General features: G+C 34.8%; 2 protein-coding genes across 2 annotated transcripts in view; both read right to left on the minus strand.

Moving 5' to 3' along the window:
• The window catches only part of LOC117321882, a 53,735-nt gene extending 52,163 nt beyond the window's left edge, over positions 1 to 1,572 (minus strand). The window contains exon 1 of the mRNA XM_033876494.1: positions 1,445 to 1,572. Within this exon, the coding sequence (XP_033732385.1) occupies positions 1,445 to 1,449 (5 nt within the window). The 5' untranslated portion in view covers positions 1,450 to 1,572. The remainder of the gene's footprint in view (positions 1 to 1,444) is intronic.
• Positions 1,573 to 19,452: 17,880 nt separating this feature from the next.
• The window catches only part of LOC117321884 (cell migration-inducing and hyaluronan-binding protein-like), a 37,295-nt gene continuing 29,946 nt past the window's right edge, over positions 19,453 to 26,801 (minus strand). The window contains exons 21-26 of the mRNA XM_033876495.1: positions 26,278 to 26,427; positions 25,217 to 25,388; positions 22,590 to 22,625; positions 21,140 to 21,223; positions 20,169 to 20,246; positions 19,453 to 19,923 (exon numbers count right to left, since the gene is read on the minus strand). Of these exons, the coding sequence (XP_033732386.1) occupies positions 19,900 to 19,923; positions 20,169 to 20,246; positions 21,140 to 21,223; positions 22,590 to 22,625; positions 25,217 to 25,388; positions 26,278 to 26,427 (544 nt within the window). The 3' untranslated portion in view covers positions 19,453 to 19,899. The remainder of the gene's footprint in view (positions 19,924 to 20,168; positions 20,247 to 21,139; positions 21,224 to 22,589; positions 22,626 to 25,216; positions 25,389 to 26,277; positions 26,428 to 26,801) is intronic.

Here is a 26,801-nt window from a genome sequence, read left to right on the forward strand (position 1 = left end):
AGCATATAGCCTTAAGCTTTTTTTAAAAGAATGCGTATAAACATTTGACTTTGAAACTGTTTTGAAAAGAAGGTAATAGTTATTTACATGTATCGAACTTCAGCTACAGGTATGTGTTGTCACAACAGTTTTTTTTTTTTAATCCCTTATTTCTTGAGGATTATATTCAATGTCATAGAGATTTCGGTATAACCAGGTTTTTTTCATAACCACACTTGTACAATCTGGCAACCTATGGGACACATCATGCGTGGGGGTTAACTTAATATTTATCTTGTTACCAGATTTTTAAAAGAAATATATTGGAATATGTTGGATTATCAAATCAAATTAGGCAGATGAGTGCTTAAGGATGTCGAAATATTAAAGATTGTTTCAAACAACAATGTACATTCAATAAATAAAATAAGTTGATTGAAGAAAAGCACACTTCACATGCATTTGGTAAAATAATATTCTGATGGGAAAACATTGAAGATAAAGCCGCACAGAGCTCCATTTTAGAGCTCATTGATTTCCCCTCACTTCAAAGTTGTTGTTTTTTCTGAAAGCGCGATGCGATTTTACTTCTCCTATCAAGTAAAAAAAAGGTAATGGCAATTTGACTAGATTACGTGAAATTGGAGCGGTTGCCCTTCAATTACAGAAGGTCACACGGCGTAAGCCATGTTTCGTTTGTGTAGGGGCGCCACCCTAAATCTCACATACAGCTCTGCTTCCAATACGTTTTCAAAGCGATCCCTATCAAAACTAAATCCGACAAGCCGTCCTCGTCATTATCAACGCATTACATCGCGTTTTGAAGATTTATCAGTATTTTCATATGTGTCATACATAAATGTATGATAATAGATTTTATTTAATGATGAGTGAATCCTAGATTTGTCCGCAAACAAATGTCAGTATAAATTGAAACATAGACATTAAAATATCGATACTTTGTAAAAAATCATTCCAGGGTGGCGAGATTTATCGAATAGATTCATAACAATACATCATACGCCTTTGTTTTTAAGCTGAATAAATAAACCTTATCTTTTAATAACTGTAATTAAGTAAATTTTTCCAGCTGTCTAGACAAAAAGTGGGCGTTTTCGTCATTTAACCCGTTGATTACGTGAACTATAGGCAATTGGAAAATATCTAATATTATAAACTTGCTACTCATTAATATAAATTTTTGATTTAGGATAATTCAAAGGCTATCAGACTGTGTCGTATCGACTAAAAAGAAAACATGTGTATACAGTAACCTAAACACACGTGCATGCCGACCGATCGGCTAACGATCAATTCCTACAGCGCTGCCTACATCCGGTCATAGGTATCGTCAAACGGAAAATACAATGCTTACGGTACCATACCGGGAAGAGCTGATATTTTGTAAACACAGAACTACCAAATACCTGTCTGGCGTTACTTAGAAACAATAAGATGAACATACCTCATTGTACCTTGCGACTGCACCGGCCTATTATCCGAAATATGTATATGTATATATAACACTAGCACTATAGTCTTGCTCCTGAAGAGAGGGTTCCCCCGCGCCCCGTCTTCTGCTCTGCTCCCTGCCGATACAGTGGCTGCGAGTCAAGCCGCATCATCGCTAGACGTGATAACCCGGTCCTGAGGCTGAGGCAGCCTGATCTCCAATCATAGCAACTGACTAGCTTAGATTGTCACGCGAGCTGCAATAACGGACTGTTTCAAGCAGTTTTTTGTTGTTTTTTTGTTTGTTTGAGACATATTTATATTAAGGAATAGTGTCCTATTTCAGAGTTCCTTTTACTCATTGTTCTGTTTAGTACTGTACCTTTATTAGTTATAATTTCTAATAGACATATTACAAATTTTAAATGTTAGAATACTAACGTGAAGTATATTTCTTTCCAAATGAAAAACGCCAAGAGGCTACAATTTGAACAGTGTGTGTTCCAAATTACCCCCCCCCCCCCCCCCCCCCCCCCCTCCCCTCCCCAAACAAAGACGGCGGCGATGCAAACTACCAAACGTCTGTATCTCATTCATGTTGTGTTCAATAAACAATGTTGATTTGGGATATTGCTATACTGTTATTAGAAATGATATGTTTGGTCCACAAAGAGGTATGGCGCATATTGGCCTGTTTCGACCTAACTGTGACCGTTTTCAAAATTAAAAATTAAATGTTTAAAACTGAGTTTTTGAATACAAACCTTAAATCTATAACATATAAATATTCTTGTTTGCGAAAAATGTGTTTGTTCATTACAATGGATATTTCATTAAATGACCGTAAAGTTGCATCATCGGGCTATTTGCAACTTTCGAGGGGGGTTTTCCCGCATTCATATCATTTTTTGACATAGAGCGCATCGAAGACCAACTTTTACAATGTCTTATTTTATTCTATGTACCAAAAGACAACTAAAATCCTATTCTTAAAAAGAGGTCCTCCGATGCGCTGGTACCGAAAAATTGAAAAAACGTAGTTGATAAAATATTTTAATTCAGCATTGATAAGACTGAATTTATCTGATAACATAAACATATCATTGCCATAAGTCCGCATAGCTCATAATTATGGTAGAACCATCGCTTAGCAACCCAAAAGTTTGGAGTTCGAATCACCAAAATGTACCTTTTTCATATTTTGTGATGTTTCTTAATACGATTTATTTTTTCTTTATCGTATTTTAAAGATATTTGCAATATCAAATGCATATCTAATATAAAATATTAAGTATAAAGAGGAAAATGTTGAGATAGAAAATGTTCTCTTGGATAAAAAAAAGAGTAAAACCTTAACCGATTTACCCCGTATCATTCAAAGTAAAATGTAAATGAATTGCAGCATCGACAACAGGCATACATGGACGTGTAGTGTAAAATTCATATTAAACATGTCAATTTTACTTTATTTCATATGGTATTGATTGACTACATACAATGTAATCCGTTCACAAAGTACAGCGCGCCAATGGATCATCACGATCTATTTTGGTAGTGTGGGAATCACTGGGGTCACGTGATATTTTACCTGTATTTTTAGCCCAGGCTATCGCTGTACGCTACGTAGGTCAGGTCAGGACAAGCGGAAAACGACCATACCTCTTTAATCGATAAGAATTAAAAATTGACATAGATTTTTACACTGTCAAGCTATGTTTTGTGGCCGCCATATTTGTGTTCATGCTACGTCCATGGTGAAAGGGTGAACATTTAAAGGAACATCTTCTAAATTGTTCCTTCATCAACAAGAACCTGTCACCCACTTCTTTGTCTGAAATAATGCATTTAAAATTAGACCAAATGGTTTATCCACATAAATGAACAGGCCCAATATCGTGACCTTCATCTTAAATGGTTGTTCTCGGTCGTGTTCTCGTCGTTTCTCGATGTTAATTGTGTTTTAGGAGTGTATATAACCTATGTTAACAGTACATACAGTATCGAAACAAGAACAGCTACGGTTAGTCTCGTATTCCCCAGACTCTCGTCCTCGCTCGAGACTGCCTCAAACGAGAGTGCGAAACTATTATGCGGTCAGACCGATTTAATTATTATTATTACCGTCTGACCAGGCATTGTAAAATTATGATATGATTGTCAAATGTAAAATAACAATAATGAAACTTTGTAAACGTAAATGTAAATTTTATTTATTTTGCAACAATTGCGAAACAAGTTATATCAACTTTATCTTAATCACGCTTGTGGGCCCGGATGGAAGGGCGCGAGGGGTCTTACTGTGGGAAGAAATTGGAGTACCCGGGCAGGGAAAATCAACGTGGTCGTGCAGGTGACCTCCATACAGTACCTTTTCACGTCCGATCGGGCAATCGTACCCTGGCCGCCTACGTGAAAGGCAAATGGGTTACCACTGTGCCACCCGACCTACCTACCACCTAATTGGAAATGAAAATCAACATGGCGATTGAAACTTTTAGTCAGAAATCTACACGGCTTGTTGATTCCAACACGATTTCCGTACCACACACGGATCGTAACAATACCCCAGTAAAGTAGATGGATTAGGTTTTTTTTATATACAAATCTATTAATTAGGCTTTTATTTGGTAATTAGCTACACAATAGTGACTTACTACAGGCCACAGTAGTCTGTACATGTACATATGTCCGGCATTGGATATGCATGTCCTAGGTCTTGATCAATTTCTTCATGTGAACACTTAAGTGGGATTACAGACCCGTATACAGAGTCTAAATATACACTACATACAGTTGTACATCCCTCTTCGTGCCATGATAAAAAAAAATTAAAAAGTGAAATAAGTTCTATCAACATATATCAATCACTCTTGTTGACCCAGACTGGAACGCGCGAGGGGAGGAAGCCGGGGTACCCAGGAAAAACCTTCGTGGTCGGGTAGGTGACCCAATACCATTTCACGTCCGATCAGCGAATCGAACCCCGGCCGCCTAGGTGAAAGGCGAGTGTGTTACCACTGTTCCAACCGATCACATTTTTGATTTTAAAAACGCTTATTCGGATTTCTTTCCTTTCTGTCTGTGTTACATCGATACAATTCAATTCTAGCCTATTGATTGTTCATCCCCCCTAGTCCCCCTCCCCCAAGCCAAAACAAAAACAAAAAAAAACTTCACTATATTGGAATCCGTTATATGAACAATGGGTGTGTCATTTTGCCGAATGTTAATCTACTGTGATATACACACCAGGGAAGGTCCAAATACACGATAGACCGTAACAGGTTTTCAGGTCCTTGTGCGCGCTACTGGCCTTATAACAGCGCGTGCGCTATCAGAGAGCGACGAGCCAACTACAGTACACGGACTTAGAGAGAGACTAGAGTAGATATTGTAACCAGTCTACAAGTGTCATATAAGGACGCAGAGAGTTCCATTGGTATCTAAATAACAAACCATGATACTTACCAGATCTGGGTTGATGTTATCCTCTGTCGTATTATTGCTTAATAGCATAAGACTTCAAGTTCATTTTTGCGAGAGTGACAGACATCCACACGGTCTCAAGGTCACGAGGCATACTAATTCGACACAAAGGTTATTTCCGAAAAAGAAGTTTGTGGAAAATGAGTGTCGTCATGTTTTTCTAATGGTTCTTTCACAAATTAAATCACATTTGTCCCTGTTAACCGTAGCTCCACTTCAGAAGTACCGGAAGTTAATTACAAAATACATGTACCACCGTGGGGATAAGTATTTGTGATTTACAATTTTTATTAAAGATACTTTTCGTTGATTTTTTTTCGATTTTTTTTTAAAATTTCAATCAATTTTGTTCAATTCTGTGTTGTCAGAAAAAGTCAGAAGTACATGATATGATTCTACATAACGAAGAAAGGAGAGTGCCATTTAAATTGTTTGTTAAACTCCATACATACTAGAAAAGGTAAACGTAGACTGTAACATATTCTCCCCAGGTCCGAGGATATCCTTATAGAACGTCGACATGATGGCAGATGGCGAAGGTTTTAAATGTACTATATAAATCGATCATTTCTGTTTGCTAGGTACGAAACGAAATGAATAATGAATTAGAATTCCCAATCTTAAATGTCAGTAATCTGTTGTATCGGTAAATAAATGTCCTGTGTTATCTAAAGCTACGCTTATTATTTTTACAGATACATCTAAACATTTACTGTAATGCATCCGATCGCGAGGAGACGTCATATTAATTATGTTCGTATACTTTGACGTCATAAATCTTATACAGTAGTATTGATTAAAACCACCCATCTTTATACTTTAATTGTTTTCTTTAATAGATTATGTTTCATCTTTTTTTTATTAAAAATAGATGTTGAATTTAAAATAGCTGCTTGACCCTATATAACATACACAGCAGTCCTTGGTTCTGTAAGCTATACATACACAGTATATTGTACCGTTAGGGTTCCACTTAATCTCTGTAATCTGACACACCCTCCTATACACCACGTCTGCCTTTATTTCAGCATCTGTACCAGCGTTTGATTGCTCGCTGAACGTCTTTGATGAACAATTACGCCACTATTCCAAGACATACAAAAACACAATCGGATTATCTAGCAGGTTTCAGGGATGTTAGTGATAGGAGATGAATAACGTTTTTCAGATTTTTATATAAAAGTAAAATCGTTTAAAGTTACTCATTTAGGGTCTTTATAAATAAAGCGTGTTTTCTTATTTAGCTGAGTCGGCTTAACGGTGGTATGCTTATATAACGCTACTGTTCCTAAGTTTCAGATAGGGAAGTGAAAACGAAAACTAAACGAATTAAATAAAAATGATATATATTTGCGAAAATGAATGAAAAAATAACATTATTATAAACGGTATTATATATTGAATTGATATGTTCATATAAAATATGAAATCCATAGCGTGATTTAGGAACTGAATGAATACAAAGCTACCTGTGAATTATCAAAAATAGGTCTATTCATATTTTCACGTCCGGCTGTCTGTCAGACTTCTATGTCCTGTTTGAGTACATGGTATATTACATGTACAGTATCTGACAGCTTCAAATCATACTGCTCTGTTTGTAAAATGACAATGACATGGTCATCATCAAGATTTGCGTTTTTCGGGTCAGTCCGAAATCCAATATGGCCACAATGACGTCACACCTAAAAAGTTTAAAATGACCAAAACTTAAAAGAAAAGAAAGGTTATGTAATCATATTATTTGAAGATAACGTCTGGGTCTAAATTTTTCTCATAACAAGTTTTAAGGTCAGAGGTCAAATGAAAAAGTTCACTATGAGGTCAGTGGTCACCAAATTTTTAATAAACTTTTTTTTTTTTTTTAATTTGTGTTACGTAGATCGATGCAGTACGTCATTCCAATGATTTCGATGCCTTCGGCTTTTCGATATCACTTTCGGTTCAGGTAGCACCCCATTTAGAAAATTTCCATGATTGTGCTATCATTGCTAAATACTAAAACGGCAACTTCTCAATAACCAAGATGCACAGGTACATAATATTGAGCATGTAGCATGTTTAGATGAAGTATACAAAGTTTGTTCTAATGAATGACCTTGATCTTCATTCAAGGTCACATGAGTCATATAGGCATACACATTTAAACGACTTCTTCTCAATAACCAAGAGGCCCAGGGACTTGATATTTGGTCTATTGCATGCCGGGATAAAGGGCCACCAAGTTTGTTCAAATGAATGACCTTGATCTACATTCAAGGTCACAGGAGTCAAATAAGATTTAACATTTAAACGACTTTTCTAAATAGCCAAGAGGCCAAGAGACTTGATATTTGGTCTGTAGCATGCCAGGGTGAATGGCCACCAAGTTTGTTCAAATGAATTACCTTGACCTACATTCAATGTCACAGGGGTCAAATAGGCCAAACTCTTTTTTAAATAATAATAACAAAAAGGCCAAGGAACTGGATATTTGGCCTGTAGCATGCCTAAATGAAGAGCTGCCAAGTTTGTTTAAATCGATGACCTTTAATGTAAGCCAATGTCATAGGGGCTAAATAGATTAAAACCTTTAAACGGCATCTTCCCAATAACCACAGGGACTGATATTGTGTCTGCACCATGATACAGTAGTATTTACATGAAGGGCTACCAAGTTAGTTGATATGGATGACCTTTATTCAAGGTCATCAAGGTCACTTCTGTCTTATGTTTGTCATAGATGTGACAAGCCCGTCAAATTGTCAATGACAATTTCTAGTATTAAAATTTGCTGTCTTATTTTTATCAGAATTGCATTGTATGATATTTTATCTACAGTTGGATAATTACAACCGTGTAATTGATATCTTGTTTCTTCTTTTTGATGCATATTACAGATGCATATGACAAGAGGTACCTATATTTGCCCCCTGACATGGTCGGCTCTATATCCCGTTTCGAAAAAGCAAGGGATACCGGCTATCTCCAGGCTCAGACATATTCAGACTGAGTGAGGGTAGTCTGACACCAGGCTGATTTATGCTTACCGTCAACAATTACATCATGTAAAGTTCTTACCGTCAACATTTACATCATGTTAAGTTCTTACCGCCAACATTTACATCATGTAAAGTTTTTACTGCCAACAATTACATCATGTAAAAGTCTTTACTGCCAACATTTACATCATGTAAAGTTCCTACCGCCAACATTTTCATCATGTAAAGTTTTTACTGCCAACAAAAGTTCTTAACGCCAACATTTACATCATGTTAAGTTTTTACTGCCAACAATTACATCATGTAAAAGTCTTTACTGCCAACATTTACATCATGTAAAGTTCCTACTGCCAACATCTACATCATGTAAAGTTTTACTGCCAACATTTACATCATGTAAAGTTTTTACTGCCAACAATTACATCATGTAAAAGTCTTTACTGCCAACATTTACATCATGTAAAGTTCCTACCGCCAACATTTTCATCATGTAAAGTTTTTACTGCCAACAAAAGTTCTTAACGCCAACATTTACATCATGTTAAGTTTTTACTGCCAACAATTACATCATGTAAAAGTCTTTACTGCCAACATTTACATCATGTAAAGTTCCTACTGCCAACATCTACATCATGTAAAGTTTTACTGCCAACAATTACATCATGTTAAGTTTTTACTGCCAACATTTACATCATGTAAATTTGTTACTGCCAACAAAAGTTCTTAACGCCAACATTTACATCATGTAAAGTTCCTACCGCCAACATTTACATCATGTAAAGTTCTTACCGCCAACATTTACATAATGTAAAGTTTTTACTGCCAACATTTACATCATGTAAAGTTCTTACCGCCAACATTTCCATCATGTAAAGTTCTTACCGTCAACATTTACATCATGTTAAGTTCTTAACGCCAACATTTACATCATGTAAAGTTGTTATTGCCAACAATTACATCATGTTAAGTTTTTACTGCCAACATTTACATCATGTAATTTTTTTACTGCCAAGAAAAGTTCTTAACGCCAACATTTACATTATGTAAAGTTCCTACCGCCAACATTTACATCATGTAAAGTTCTTACCGTAACCATTTACATCATGTAAAGTTCTTACCGCCAACATTTACATCATGTAAAGTTCTTAACGCCAAAAATTACATCATGTAAAGTTCCTACCGCCAACATTTACATCATGTAAAGTTCCTACCGCCAACATTTACATCATGTAAAGTTCCTACCGCCAACATTTACATCATGTAAAGTTCCTACCGCCAACAATTACATAATGTAAAGTTCCTACCCCATACATTTACATCATGTAAAGTTCTTACCGCCAACATTTACATCATGTAAAGTTCTTACCGCCAACATTTACATCATGTAAAGTTCCTACCGCCAACATTTACATCATGTAAAGTTCCTACCGCCAACATTTACATCATGTAAAGTTCTTACCGCCAACATTTACATAATGTAAAGTTTTTACTGCCAACATTTACATCATGTAAAGTTCTTACCGCCAACATTTACATCATGTAAAGTTCTTACCGCCAACATTTACATCATGTAAAGTTCTTACCGTCAACATTTACATCATGTTAAGTTCTTACCGCCAACATTTACATCATGTAAAGTTCTTACCGCCAACATTTACATCATGTAAAGTTCTTACCGCCAACATTTACATCATGTTAAGTTCTTACCGCCAACATTTACATCATGTAAAGTTCTTACCGCCAACATTAACATCATGTAAAGTTCTTACCGCCAACATTTACATCATGTCAAGTTCTTACCGCCAACATTTACATCATGTAAAGTTCTTACCGCCAACATTTACATCATGTAAAGTTCTTACCGTCAACATTTACATCATGTTAAGTTCTTACCGCCAACATTTACATCATGTAAAGATTTTACTGCCAATAATTACATCATGTTAAGTTTTTACTGCCAACATTTACATCATGTAATTTTTTTACTGCCAAGAAAAGTTCTTAACGCCAACATTTACATTATGTAAAGTTCCTACCGTCAACATTTACATCATGTAAAGTTCTTACCGTAAACATTTACATCATGTTAAGTTCTTACCGCCAACATTTACATCATGTACAGTTCTAACCGTCAACAATTACATCATGTAAAGTTCTTACCGCCAACATTTACATCATGTTAAGTTCTTACCGCCAACATTTACATCATGTAAAGTTCTTACCGCCAACATTAACATCATGTAAAGTTCTTACCGCCAACATTTACATCATGTCAAGTTCTTACCGCCAACATTTACATCATGTAAAGTTCTTACCGCCAACATTTACATCATGTAAAGTTCTTACCGTCAACATTTACATCATGTTAAGTTCTTACCGCCAACATTTACATCATGTAAAGATTTTACTGCCAATAATTACATCATGTTAAGTTTTTACTGCCAACATTTACATCATGTAATTTTTTTACTGCCAAGAAAAGTTCTTAACGCCAACATTTACATTATGTAAAGTTCCTACCGTCAACATTTACATCATGTAAAGTTCTTACCGTAAACATTTACATCATGTTAAGTTCTTACCGCCAACATTTACATCATGTACAGTTCTAACCGTCAACAATTACATCATGTAAAGTTCTTACCGTCAACATTTACATCATGTTAAGTTCTTACCGCCAACATTTACATCATGTAAAGTTTTTACTGCCAACAATTACATCATGTAAAAGTCTTTACTGCCAACATTTACATCATGTTAAGTTCCTACCGCCAACATTTTCATCATGTAAAGTTTTTACTGCCAACAAAAGTTCTTAACGCCAACATTTACATCATGTAAAGTTCCTACTGCCAACATCTACATCATGTAAAGTTTTTACTGCCAACAATTACATCATGTTAAGTTTTTACTGCCAACATTTACATCATGTGAATTTGTTACTGCCAACAAAAGTTCTTAACGCCAACATTTACATCATGGAAAGTTCCTACCGCCATTATTTACATCATGTAAAGTTCCTACCGCCAACATTTACATCATGTAAAGTTCTTACCGCCAATATTTACATAATGTAAAGTTCTTACCGCCAACATTTACATCATGTAAAGTTCTTACCGCCAACAATTACATAATGTAAAGTTCCTACCGCCAACATTTACATCATGTAAAGTTCCTACCGCCAACAATTACATAATGTAAAAGTCTTTACTGCCAACATTTACATCATGTAAAGTTCCTACTGCCAACATCTACATCATGTAAAGTTTTTACTGCCAACAATTACATCATGTTATGTTTTTACTGCCAACATTTACATCATGTAAATTTGTTACTGCCAACAAAAGTTCTTAACGTCAACATTTACATCATGTAAAGTTCCTACCGCCAACATTTACATCATGTAAAGTTCTTACCGCCAACATTTACATAATGTAAAGTTTTTACTGCCAACATTTACATCATGTAAAGTTCTTACCGCCAACATTTCCATCATGTAAAGTTCTTACCGTCAACATTTACATCATGTTAAGTTCTTAACGCCAACATTTACATCATGTAAAGTTGTTATTGCCAACAATTACATCATGTTAAGTTTTTACTGCCAACATTTACATCATGTAATTTTTTTACTGCCAAGAAAAGTTCTTAACGCCAACATTTACATTATGTAAAGTTCCTACCGCCAACATTTACATCATGTAAAGTTCTTACCGTAACCATTTACATCATGTAAAGTTCTTACCGCCAACATTTACATCATGTAAAGTTCTTAACGCCAAAAATTACATAATGTAAAGTTCCTACCGCCAACATTTACATCATGTAAAGTTCCTACCGCCAACATTTACATCATGTAAAGTTCCTACCGCCAACATTTACATCATGTAAAGTTCCTACCGCCAACAATTACATAATGTAAAGTTCCTACCCCATACATTTACATCATGTTAAGTTCTTACCGCCAACATTTACATCATGTAAAGTTCTTACCGCCAACATTTACATCATGTAAAGTTCCTACCGCCAACATTTACATCATGTAAAGTTCCTACCGCCAACATTTACATCATGTAAAGTTCTTACCGCCAACATTTACATAATGTAAAGTTTTTACTGCCAACATTTACATCATGTAAAGTTCTTACCGCCAACATTTACATCATGTAAAGTTCTTACCGCCAACATTTACATTATGTAAAGTTCTTACCGTCAACATTTACATCATGTTAAGTTCTTACCGCCAACATTTACATCATGTAAAGTTCTTACCGCCAACATTTACATCATGTAAAGTTCTTACCGCCAACATTTACATCATGTTAAGTTCTTACCGCTAACATTTACATCATGTAAAGTTCTTACCGCCAACATTAACATCATGTAAAGTTCTTACCGCCAACATTTACATCATGTCAAGTTCTTACCGCCAACATTTACATCATGTAAAGTTCTTACCGCCAACATTTACATCATGTAAAGTTTTTACTGCCAACAATTACATCATGTAAAAGTCTTTACTGCCAACATTTACATCATGTTAAGTTCCTACCGCCAACATTTTCATCATGTAAAGTTTTTACTGCCAACAAAAGTTCTTAACGCCAACATTTACATCATGTAAAGTTCCTACTGCCAACATCTACATCATGTAAAGTTTTTACTGCCAACAATTACATCATGTTAAGTTTTTACTGCCAACATTTACATCATGTAAATTTGTTACTGCCAACAAAAGTTCTTAACGCCAACATTTACATCATGGAAAGTTCCTACCGCCAACATTTACATCATGTAAAGTTCCTACCGCCAACATTTACATCATGTAAAGTTCTTACCGCCAATATTTACATAATGTAAAGTTCTTACCGCCAACATTTACATCATGTAAAGTTCTTACCGCCAACAATTACATAATGTAAAGTTCCTACCGCCAACATTTACATCATGTAAAGTTCCTACCGCCAACAATTACATCATGTAAAGTTCCTACCGCCAACATTTACATCATGTAAAGTTCCTACCGCCAACATTTACATCATGTAAAGTTCTTACCGCCAACATTTACATGATGTAAAGTTCTTACCGTCAACATTTACATCATGTTAAGTTCTTACCGCCAACATTTACATCATGTAAAGTTCTTACCGCCAACATTTACATCATGTAAATTTGTTACTGCCAACAAAAGTTCCTACCGCCAACATTTACATCATGTAAAGTTCCTACCGCCAACAATTACATAATGTAAAGTTCCTACCGCCAACATTTACATCATGTAAAGTTCCTACCGCCAACATTTACATCATGTAAAGTTCTTACCGCCAACATTTACATCATGTAAAGTTCTTACCGTCAACATTTACATCATGTTAAGTTCTTACCGCCAACATTTACATCATGTAAAGTTTTTACTGCCAATAATTACATCATGTTAAGTTTTTACTGCCAACATTTACATCATGTAATTTTTTTACTGCCAAGAAAGTTCTTAACGCCAACATTTACATCATGTAAAGTTCCTACTGCCAACATCTACATCATGTAAAGTTTTTACTGCCAACAATTACATCATGTTAAGTTTTTACTGCCAACATTTACATCATGTGAATTTGTTACTGCCAACAAAAGTTCTTAACGCCAACATTTACATCATGGAAAGTTCCTACCGCCAACATTTACATCATGTAAAGTTCCTACCGCCAACATTTACATCATGTAAAGTTCTTACCGCCAATATTTACATAATGTAAAGTTCTTACCGCCAACATTTACATCATGTAAAGTTCTTACCGCCAACAATTACATAATGTAAAGTTCCTACCGCCAACATTTACATCATGTAAAGTTCCTACCGCCAACAATTACATAATGTAAAAGTCTTTACTGCCAACATTTACATCATGTAAAGTTCCTACTGCCAACATCTACATCATGTAAAGTTTTTACTGCCAACAATTACATCATGTAAATTTGTTACTGCCAACAAAAGTTCTTAACGCCAACATTTACATCATGTAAAGTTCCTACCGCCAACATTTACATCATGTAAAGTTCTTACCGCCAACATTTACATAATGTAAAGTTTTTACTGCCAACATTTACATCATGTAAAGTTCTTACCGCCAACATTTCCATCATGTAAAGTTCTTACCGTCAACATTTACATCATGTTAAGTTCTTAACGCCAACATTTACATCATGTAAAGTTGTTATTGCCAACAATTACATCATGTTAAGTTTTTACTGCCAACATTTACATCATGTAATTTTTTTACTGCCAAGAAAAGTTCTTAACGCCAACATTTACATCATGTAAAGTTCCTACCGCCAACATTTACATCATGTAAAGTTCTTACCGTAACCATTTACATCATGTAAAGTTCTTACCGCCAACATTTACATCATGTAAAGTTCTTAACGCCAAAAATTACATAATGTAAAGTTCCTACCGCCAACATTTACATCATGTAAAGTTCCTACCGCCAACATTTACATTATGTAAAGTTCTTACCGTCAACATTTACATCATGTTAAGTTCTTACCGCCAACATTTACATCATGTAAAGTTCTTACCGCCAACATTTACATCATGTAAAGTTCTTAACGCCAAAAATTACATAATGTAAAGTTCCTACCGCCAACATTTACATCATGTAAAGTTCTTACCGCCAACATTTACATTATGTAAAGTTCTTACCGTCAACATTTACATCATGTTAAGTTCTTACCGCCAACATTTACATCATGTAAAGTTCTTACCGCCAACATTTACATCATGTAAAGTTCTTACCGCCAACATTTACATCATGTTAAGTTCTTACCGCCAACATTTACATCATGTAAAGTTCTTACCGCCAACATTAACATCATGTAAAGTTCTTACCGCCAACATTTACATCATGTCAAGTTCTTACCGCCAACATTTACATCATGTAAAGTTCTTACCGCCAACATTTACATCATGTAAAGTTTTACTGCCAACAATTACATCATGTAAAAGTCTTTACTGCCAACATTTACATCATGTTAAGTTCCTACCGCCAACATTTTCATCATGTAAAGTTTTTACTGCCAACAAAAGTTCTTAACGCCAACATTTACATCATGTAAAGTTCCTACTGCCAACATCTACATCATGTAAAGTTTTTACTGCCAACAATTACATCATGTTAAGTTTTTACTGCCAACATTTACATCATGTAAATTTGTTACTGCCAACAAAAGTTCTTAACGCCAACATTTACATCATGGAAAGTTCCTACCGCCAACATTTACATCATGTAAAGTTCCTACCGCCAACATTTACATCATGTAAAGTTCTTACCGCCAATATTTACATAATGTAAAGTTCTTACCGCCAACATTTACATCATGTAAAGTTCTTACCGCCAACAATTACATAATGTAAAGTTCCTACCGCCAACATTTACATCATGTAAAGTTCCTACCGCCAACAATTACATCATGTAAAGTTCCTACCGCCAACATTTACATCATGTAAAGTTCCTACCGCCAACATTTACATCATGTAAAGTTCTTACCGCCAACATTTACATGATGTAAAGTTCTTACCGTCAACATTTACATCATGTTAAGTTCTTACCGCCAACATTTACATCATGTAAAGTTCTTACCGCCAACATTTACATCATGTAAATTTGTTACTGCCAACAAAAGTTCCTACCGCCAACATTTACATCATGTAAAGTTCCTACCGCCAACAATTACATAATGTAAAGTTCCTACCGCCAACATTTACATCATGTTAAGTTCCTACCGCCAACATTTACATCATGTAAAGTTCTTACCGCCAACATTTACATCATGTAAAGTTCTTACCGTCAACATTTACATCATGTTAAGTTCTTACCGCCAACATTTACATCATGTAAAGTTTTTACTGCCAATAATTACATCATGTTAAGTTTTTACTGCCAACATTTACATCATGTAATTTTTTTACTGCCAAGAAAAGTTCTTAACGCCAACATTTACATCATGTAAAGTTCCTACTGCCAACATCTACATCATGTAAAGTTTTTACTGCCAACAATTACATCATGTTAAGTTTTTACTGCCAACATTTACATCATGTGAATTTGTTACTGCCAACAAAAGTTCTTAACGCCAACATTTACATCATGGAAAGTTCCTACCGCCAACATTTACATCATGTAAAGTTCCTACCGCCAACATTTACATCATGTAAAGTTCTTACCGCCAATATTTACATAATGTAAAGTTCTTACCGCCAACATTTACATCATGTAAAGTTCTTACCGCCAACAATTACATAATGTAAAGTTCCTACCGCCAACATTTACATCATGTAAAGTTCCTACCGCCAACAATTACATAATGTAAAAGTCTTTACTGCCAACATTTACATCATGTAAAGTTCCTACTGCCAACATCTACATCATGTAAAGTTTTTACTGCCAACAATTACATCATGTAAATTTGTTACTGCCAACAAAAGTTCTTAACGCCAACATTTACATCATGTAAAGTTCCTACCGCCAACATTTACATCATGTAAAGTTCTTACCGCCAACATTTACATAATGTAAAGTTTTTACTGCCAACATTTACATCATGTAAAGTTCTTACCGCCAACATTTCCATCATGTAAAGTTCTTACCGTCAACATTTACATCATGTTAAGTTCTTAACGCCAACATTTACATCATGTAAAGTTGTTATTGCCAACAATTACATCATGTTAAGTTTTTACTGCCAACATTTACATCATGTAATTTTTTTACTGCCAAGAAAAGTTCTTAACGCCAACATTTACATCATGTAAAGTTCCTACCGCCAACATTTACATCATGTAAAGTTCTTACCGTAACCATTTACATCATGTAAAGTTCTTACCGCCAACATTTACATCATGTAAAGTTCTTAACGCCAAAAATTACATAATGTAAAGTTCCTACCGCCAACATTTACATCATGTAAAGTTCCTACCGCCAACATTTACATCATGTAAAGTTCCTACCGCCAACATTTACATCATGTAAAGTTCCTACCGCCAACAATTACATAATGTAAAGTTCCTACCCCATACATTTACATCATGTAAAGTTCTTACCGCCAACATTTACATCATGTAAAGTTCTTACCGCCAACATTTACATCATGTAAAGTTCCTACCGCCAACATTTACATCATGTAAAGTTCCTACCGCCAACATTTACATCATGTAAAGTTCTTACCGCCAACATTTACATAATGTAAAGTTTTTACTGCCAACATTTACATCATGTAAAGTTCTTACCGCCAACATTTACATCATGTAAAGTTCTTACCGCCAACATTTACATCATGTAAAGTTCTTACCGTCAACATTTACATCATGTTAAGTTCTTACCGCCAACATTTACATCATGTAAAGTTCTTACCGCCAACATTTACATCATGTAAAGTTCTTACCGCCAACATTTACATCATGTTAAGTTCTTACCGCCAACATTTACATCATGTAAAGTTCTTACCGCCAACATTAACATCATATTAAGTTCTTACCGCCAACATTTACATCATGTCAAGTTCTTACCGCCAACATTTACATCATGTAAAGTTCTTACCGCCAACATTTACATCATGTAAAGTTCTTACCGTCAACATTTACATCATGTTAAGTTCTTACCGCCAACATTTACATCATGTAAAGTTTTTACTGCCAATAATTACATCATGTTAAGTTTTTACTGCCAACATTTACATCATGTAATTTTTTTACTGCCAAGAAAAGTTCTTAACGCCAACATTTACATTATGTAAAGTTCCTACTGCCAACATTTACATCATGTAAAGTTCTTAACGCCAACATTTACATCATGTTAAGTTCTTTCCGCAAACAATTACATCATGTAAAGCTCTTAACGCCAACATTTACGTCATGTCAAGTTCCTACTGCCAACATTTACATCATGTAAAGTTCTTACCTCCAAAATTAACATGATGTACAGTAATGTAGCCATATTTCTGGACAGGAATCGTCCGGTGACGTAAGGCGGGAGGGGATTAATGTCATGCCTTGTGTATATCCATTCCCGAGTGTCATTGTTATCTGTCACCGTCACTCTCTGGAGATCTATCGCGCACATTCTATGATTCTAAGGCTTTAAGAGGATAATGGGTGGGTGGTAGGGGAGGATCTATTAACCATTACTTTAAGTAGAGGTTTCAATTTTACATAGGTGCCAACAACTTGTTTAATACGTATTACTTTGCGGTCAGCTACTATGCTTAAAGATTTATAGTCAAAGGGAGATAACTCCTATAGTCGTGTACGCCTTTCCACGTATACGATATACCATTCGTATATTATGTGTTAACTCTTCAGAAATTCCTGTTCAGATGTTGTACAGAATCTTTCAGTTGTCTGTCTGTCATAAGTTTACAATTTTTGACCATCGTTATTGAGGATCGGATCTCGAACAAGACGTATGTATTTATTGATAAATGACATGCTCATTTATTTACAAGATAAACATTGAAACGATAAATTCATTCTTTATATCATTATCTCCCTTGATGCAAACGTGTTATAAACTTGAATACAAAACTGTTTATATTACTAAATGGCTATTATATCTCAAATAAATGGCTAATACGAGGGATGATTGATATGTTGTGATCCTCGTATTGAAGGAGGTACTCAAGGATATTCTTTTTAAGTCCTACTATTCTCTGACTATATAATATAGGGCCGTGTACCCAAGGACTGGGTCTCATTTGGTGAGTTTATATCGACGAGGTAGCACTCTAATGTAAACAAGACAAGCGGCTTTTGCAAAATGGACAAAATCGGTTAGGGTTAGGGTAAAAGAGTCTGTCATTGCCATGGCTGCCATTCACGATTGTGGCTTTAAATTGATTGAACATCCGCCTTATTCACCTGATCTCGCTCCATCAGACTTTCATCTATTTCCAAAACTGAAAACAGCTATTTTAGGCACCCTAAACCTAACTCTAACATGCCGTGGATGACTTTCTGAACAACCAAGAAAAGGAGTTCTATAAAAGTGGCATTGAGGCCCTTAAACACCGCTGGCAAGAGTGTATAGATACTGAAACGGAATTATGTTGAAAATTAATACAATATGTCCGGCAAAATTCAAATCCTTCAATATGAGGCTCACAACTAATCTATCAGCCCTCGTAAATAAAGTTTATACAAAACAGTTGACCAATAAAACAGCGTAACGCTCAGTAATAACAAATAAATGTGATTTCTTTTTTAAAGTTGCTTTATTAATAGAAAAAGAAGTTGCGTGCATACATATATTTAAATGAAAAAAAAACAACAGTGTTTTAAACTTTAGAATTTTGGATGATACGATCATTGCAGTATGTGTTGTGAGTACTCCACTGAGTAAAGGTCCCTTATCAATATTTTCTATGCAACAAACGCAAAGAACCTATCTCTAAGACATACCGATGGCATAGCCTATCTGTGGACATTTTACTAGTTCTTAATGAGTTTCTTCATATGCTTCATAAGCAAAGCAAAACAGAAAGAAACCAAGCAAAACAAACAAAACAATATTTCATCTCTTAAGCGAAGAATGAAAAAAACAGTTTATTATACAAGGATTATACATGTATAAGAGAATACAAAACAAAAATGGGAGTACATGTTTTTATAGAATGTACGTTAAAGTCCGATGATCAAAATGGTTCGTCATCCTGAAGTATGTTATAATTGGGCCAACCTGTGGTATCTTGTTTCTATACTGAGACAAATTATATTGAATCATATTAAAAAGAATTGTTGACTGAACATAATTTCATTTGTGATAGTTTAAAATCCATATCTAACGTGTATTTCCAGTTCTTAACATCCTAAATGTGACACATATTAACGGGTTACGTTAATATCATCAGTTCCATATACTCTTGTTTACGATCAACGGTATCTTTAACGCCATCGTCGGGGGAGTCGATAGGTAGGGTTGCCGATTGGTCAGTCAGGAAGGTTGTCGAGCGTTTATATGGAACATGCAGCATAAACCTACAAATGTAGAATCATTATATCGATAATTAACAGTATAATGTCATGATACATATCGGATTGTTGAGATCGCTAACATCGCCGAATTATTGGTAAATGTTACAACTAAGTACGGATAGCTAGCAATAGCTATGAGCGTATGTGAAAGTAAGATATATATGAAAACAAAAGACATCCGATGGTAATTCTTATATAGATATGGAATAATTTTATTTTATAATATAAAAAAAAAATGTCGGACTTACATCAGGAACATTACCACTAAAAGCTGGGAAGACTCTGTTCGGATTTGTCGTACTTCTCCGCTTTCTCTTAAGTGTTTCCTGCAGGAAAACAAAATATATGTCTCGTTAACATTAATTATGTTGATACATTTTATAGTTTAGTTCTATATATTTATCTATGTAATAGCATAAATGGAATATATCTGTTATCTATCAAATATATTATTGCATTCTGCTCTGGTGAAAAGTAAAAAAATTCTGACGACAAACTTTTTAAATGGAAAAGGTTTTTCTTTATAAAAATGATACACATATCAATGTGCTTACTGTTAGCCCTTAACTAATATTTGTTATTTTTCAGTGTTTTTTTTTCGGTAAAATATTTTAAGTGTTTAGTTACACTAATGTGAAAATAAAATGCAAAACCTGTGTACTTTCCCACTTTGTTGGTTACTATTTTCATTGTATTGAACATTACAAAGTTTTACAGCAAAAATGAATTAGAATCATTCAAAATTGCCAACGCAATGATAGTTTTAGTGAAAACAATTAAGTCAAAAATGTGAAATTTGAGCCTTGCACAAAATGCAAGAAATAGCAATTTTCAAAATGACCGCAAAATGGACATTTTTTTAATTCTTCCAAAAATAAACCTACTTACATAAGATGTCTGAAAATTTGAAACATTTTCCCGATACAATCTTGCTATAGAATTGCCATTTTTTTGTAATACATTGCAAACACATTTTATGCAAGATCGAAATGAGCTTCAGTGCGACTGAAACTTCAAAAGAGCAGATCTTTAAGGTTTAAAAGTTTACCTCCATCATTAACACAAGGGTATGGTATCGGCACAGATATTCCAAAACCCATATGTGCATAATTTTTTTTTTTAAAGGTTGATGTTGAGAAAATATATAAAATGTTGAATACAGAAGGATAATACCACCATATAAAATCCCTAGGACAAAGTTAGGTATAAATAAACTTACAGCCGACTGTCCTGATTTCTTTGATTCCAGGTCAACAAGTTTCTTAAGCAGGTATAATAATCTCTTCTCATTACTCTTCGATGTCTGTGAAAACGGAAGTTTATAAAGTTATTTACTGACATGTACCACGATCGTATAAAAAGAGCAATACAATTTGTTAACGGCAGATCTGAATTATAATCAATCTGGAAAGTCCAAGTACATATATATTTATATAATGTAAATTGTAGCGGTTTAACTTTGCATACGTCATATTAACGTTATGATAAATTACTCTGCTTGAATATGCGTATTCTTTGTTATACATTTTTTATCTAATATGTGATAATGATAAATCAAATATGAAATAAAACAAGAGAATGTAGATATGAAGACACGACAAAAGGAATGACGGTGAGAAATCGATACCATAAGAATTACTTGAAAAAATAAAGAAAATTTAAAAACAACACAACGGACGACAGCAACAACAGAAAAGAACCTAAACCAAACAGAAGGGTAACGGTAGCGATAGAGAAAGATAAAAACAACAGGAAAGACAGCAACTGAGGAGAACCTTAACCAAACGGAAGAACAACGACAGCAACAGAGAAATATGAAAAACAACAGGAAGGACAGCAACAGAAGTGAACCCAAAACAACAGGAAGGACAGCAACAGAAGTGAACCCAAAACAACAGGAAGGACAGCAACAGAAGGGAATCCAAACCAACAGGAAGGACGACGACAGAAGGGAACCCAAAACAACAGAACAGGAAGGACAGCAACAAAAGGGAACCCAGACCAACATAAAGGACAGCAACAGAAGGGAATCCAAACCAACAGGAAGGACGACGACAGAAGGGAACCCAAAACAACAGAACAGGAAGGACAGCAACAAAAGGGAACCCAGACCAACATAAAGGACAGCAATAGAAGGGAATCCAAACCAACAGGAAGGACGACGACAGAAGGGAACCCAAAACAACAGAACAGGAAGGACAGCAACAAAAGGGAACCCAGACCAACAGCAACATTGTAGAACCCAAAAAGTAACAAGAAGGACAGCAACATTGTAGAACCCAAACCAACAGGAAGGAAAACCACAGCAACAGAGGAGAATCCAACACAACTAAAAAGTCTAGACTAACTACAACATCAAGAAAAGGAAACGAAATGAACATAGGAGAATCGGAAACAAAATGAAACTTCAGAGAGGTTTAAAACTACTAAATCAGGAACGAATAAAATTCCATTCAACAGGAAATACAAAAGTAGGAACGGGGACAAAACAGGAAATCAAAAAGTCACAAACTATCAAAAGGTCAATGTTGAGAAATAAAAGGAAAAAAAGAAATACAATCTGGGGAACGAAGGACATAAATAGAAAGAAACAAAGGAACTTAAGAAACTTAATACTAACTACAACAGGCGTATTAATCAATGGAAACGAAAACAAATTAAATACCTACCTTTTGTGTCTCACTGACAAGTTGTCTCTTTGCCGTCTAAAACATTTAAAATCAATATTTTACTATACGGTAGTTATAACCACAGTGTAAAGAATATACACTGACAATATAATTATAACAAAAACAAAACATAACAAAATAAAAGAGACAAAGTAACCATGTCAAGTGCGGTAACTGAAAGCTGATAGTAAATACAAAAAATCTTTCAATTCCAACCGAGATTAACTGAGAAATATATATACAAAATTTCATTTTTCAGAAATCATTTTATGATGAAATCATTTTCGGTTATTGTATCTAAAGTGCCGAAATTTCAGTTCGTGTATTTGAGACGAAAATGCGGATCCACCTCCTCCATGCTCTTCTTTTTTTCCAGAACTTGGAAATGGAAATTGAAGCTTTTTAAGTTGTAATAATTTTCAAACATTGATAAATATATTGTCAGTTCCAAGAGTTGAACATAACGTATTGATTACTGTTGGTAAAAATTGTCAATTTATAGTATTTTTCAAGGGTTCACAAATATTTTGGAACTAAAATATAGCCATTTTCTCCTTTAATGCCATTTTCCGAATTCTATTCAGACAAAAGTGACATTTGAGGTAATTTTATATAAATATAATATTAATTATCGAATAAGTCTAATTAATGTGGATGAATAAGCACACTTGCACAGATGACTTCAACCGTTTATCCTAATCCTGTACAAAGATACTACCTAACACACTTTAGTTTGAATCAACGGATGATAGAGAATGTTATGATGTAGAAATGAACCAAACAACTGTCATTATTAAATCGTCACGTTTACGTATATGTTAAAATGTGACGATCATCTATTTTGATTGTAGTCCTCCTCTAAAAATACTGGTTCATATTTTTATACAGATTATACATTTTGTAAGTTAAAAGACGCTCGCATACGTTAATCATCTAACCAATGTAGAGAATCGTGATGGAGGTTAGAAGAAGGCCACATTTCGGAAATATTGAAAGATTACACGGACATCAAAAATATTAAAATTCCCCCTCTCCCTTGCCGCGTCATGTTACCCTGATACTACTAGACACGTCATGATTATACACATGATAAGGCGCTATCAGGACCATGAACCGCGTTCTAAAACTATGATTAAATTTATCATAGAACAGACGGTTCAAGAGGGGTAACCCCCTCACGCCAACAGAACAATGACTACAGTCAGTGAGACGAAGCCTATCTATGGATGGAGTCAAGTAGGCGTGAATCCTTGACTACAGTTGGTGAGACGAATCCTAGCTATAGGTGGAGTCAAGTAGGCGGTAAACCAGTTACTAAGTAAGAAGTATCATTCGGATTATAGGTCATTACGCTGAAAACAAAAATAACAGACAGACGAAATAACCAATGAAAAGAATGGATAATGAGATAGACAGACCGGATAATGTTGTGGTGTATAATAACATCAGTCTGTATACTTAATTTGTGGACACAAGATGGTGTTCGTAACAATCTAATTAAAATTAGACTTGTAATTTCCGTTCCTCTATATATTGTCTTAGTCGACAGGACGGACTGTTTTGCCAACTGGATTTCGAAAACCGTTACCATACACGTTATTCCCTTTCAAACTATTTTACACGACGCTGCTGTCTTCACTGTCTCTCTCTCTCTCTTTCGTATGATTAATGAAAAATCTCACAGGCAGCACCCGTTTGTAAAAATATAAATCTGTTGAAGTGTTCTCGGTGAGGTGGAGTGGGTGAAGCCATGTTGTTTACCGTTGCTATCGACCATCGGAATACCTCGGGAACGTTACGTAAAAAATTCATAGGCGACGCGCTGATTGGCTGAGCTCAAAGGTCATGCAGAGATGAACTCTTATGGGGCATCGTTAGATCTTGTATTGCAGTGTATCATAGAGGAACGGAAATTATACAAGTCTAATTTTAATTAGATTGGTGTTCGTAATTAATCATTTTCTGTACTTTAAATATCTGTAAATATATATATTTATATAGTTCATTTTAATGACAGTACAAGAGAAATACAAGATAGTTACACCTTTTTAAAGGAACAGAGCGTTAGAGTACCATACAGCTGTTTCGTCAGTCTAGGACTCGTCACTGATGGTAAGGGTATAAGTGCCGATATCTAGGAGGTGACTAAGGAAACTAAAAATACGGCCCAAAGAAATGTCGAAATCCAGACAGAAAGGTGCAATTGCCCCATACTTCCACCAATTTCATTTTTTTTTTTCAAAATTGTATTTTAAACCATCATACATGTAAAAATCCTTTCAGGAACTATATCATAAGACATATTTGTTTTTTTAATATATGATTACACTAAGACGTTCCCTTACTTACGAAAACTAAAAGTGTAAAGAAAAACGTGTTTGTACAGTGTAACTACAAAAATCAGTGCAAGCGCTCGTAATTGAGTCTAACAAGTTTTTTCAAAATATATATTTACAGAAGTTATTTTGATAGTATAGGCTCGTGTTCGCTTTATCTGAAACCAATTTTATAAGAATATTTTACCGTTTAATGAGTATGAAATATACGGTTATAGTAGGCGTATCAGGTAAACATTATAACGACACAAACACAGATTTTATTTTGAAATTGTTTACCCTTGAACTCACCGGTGGCGATGGTGGAGTGTATTTCTGGACATCACAATCATTAATGCCTGTTACGCCGTTCTTCACTTTGATCATAATATTACGACATATTCCATTCTTCTTGTACTCATCTCTGCAAAATGTCTCATCGTCAACATTTTCCTCTCGACCAGCGACGTTCAGAAAGACAATCCTGCAAATGAAATTATACCAGGTTATAATTATTTACCATTCAAATTGAATCGTACAAAAATGCATTAATATCAATGAAAAAATCATTTTCACAAACTAGTATGTTTCGTTATGCCATACGACCATGTCATACGATCATGTCATACAATCATGCCATACAACTATGTCATTAGACCATGTCATACATCGATGTCATACATCCATGTCATACGAGCATGTCATGCATCCATGTCATACGAGCATGTCATACATCCATGTCATACGAGCATGTCATACATCCTTGTCATACAAGCATGTCATACATCCATGTCATACGATCATGTCATGCAACTATGTCATACGATCAAGTCATAGGATCATGCAATAGATTCATGTCACACGATTACATCATAAAACAATGTCATTAGATCATTTAATACGACCATGACATACTATTATGCCATACGATCATGTCAGTAAAATGTCACACAAGTGTAATACAATGTAATTATTGTAAGGTTATCAATTAGTCAGCAGCCAGTTTTCGCTTTTACATTCTCATGAATACAAGTTATGTGATAAATAACATCTTACACTACAGTCTTCGCAATATGGATTTCATCAAACTTGTTATACAATTTAGTACAAAAAGTTTTGCAACCGCCTAAACTCATGACATGCACAATTTTTGAACCACTTTAACAAATTCTAAATTCTATATTGACACTGGTGTAATTTTTGATAACAATAATATCATATTGTTTATGTTTTGAGAAGTTACAGATACTGCGCTGACAATAGGTAACAACATTCAATGGCGTCATAGATTAATACAATGACCACCTAAAATGCATTGTTTAGTCTAGTCTCAACTAATTTTCGAGTTCTGTATTCATGGAAATGAATCTTACCCTTCAGTCACGTCGTGGTAATATTTGTTTCCAGAGTTTGTATTGGTTAAATCCCCGTAAGAAGCAACTGTGCCAAACACGTTGTTCTTGTCATACTGGATTCGCAAATCGGCCCCTTTTGGAACGCAGCATCCCACGATAGCATTTGATCTGTTAGAAATAAACATTTTAAAATCCATAGTGCAAACCATCATCAACTAGATCTATGTTTGTGGTAGTGGAAATGAACTTCCACGTCCCAATTAAGTTTCTATTTATTCATTTTTTTTTCAAACCATCTAAAAAACAGCAACAAACAAAACAACCCCCCTCCAAAAAAAAATTGTTTCTCTCATGTATCATTATCATTTTTCGACCCGCACAAATACAATGAATAAATAAAGCGGACAGATTTCTTTAATTGACCGTCCTTAAATAACCTATGTAGATAGGACGTTAAACAATTACAAGAGGCATAAGGACCTTAACGTTCATCTGACTCTAAATTAAAGACCCTTATACTATTGTAGTATGCATTCTCTGTA

This window comes from Pecten maximus, chromosome 2 (genome assembly GCF_902652985.1).
Source record: "Pecten maximus chromosome 2, xPecMax1.1, whole genome shotgun sequence".
Classification (NCBI taxonomy): domain Eukaryota; kingdom Metazoa; phylum Mollusca; class Bivalvia; order Pectinida; family Pectinidae; genus Pecten; species Pecten maximus.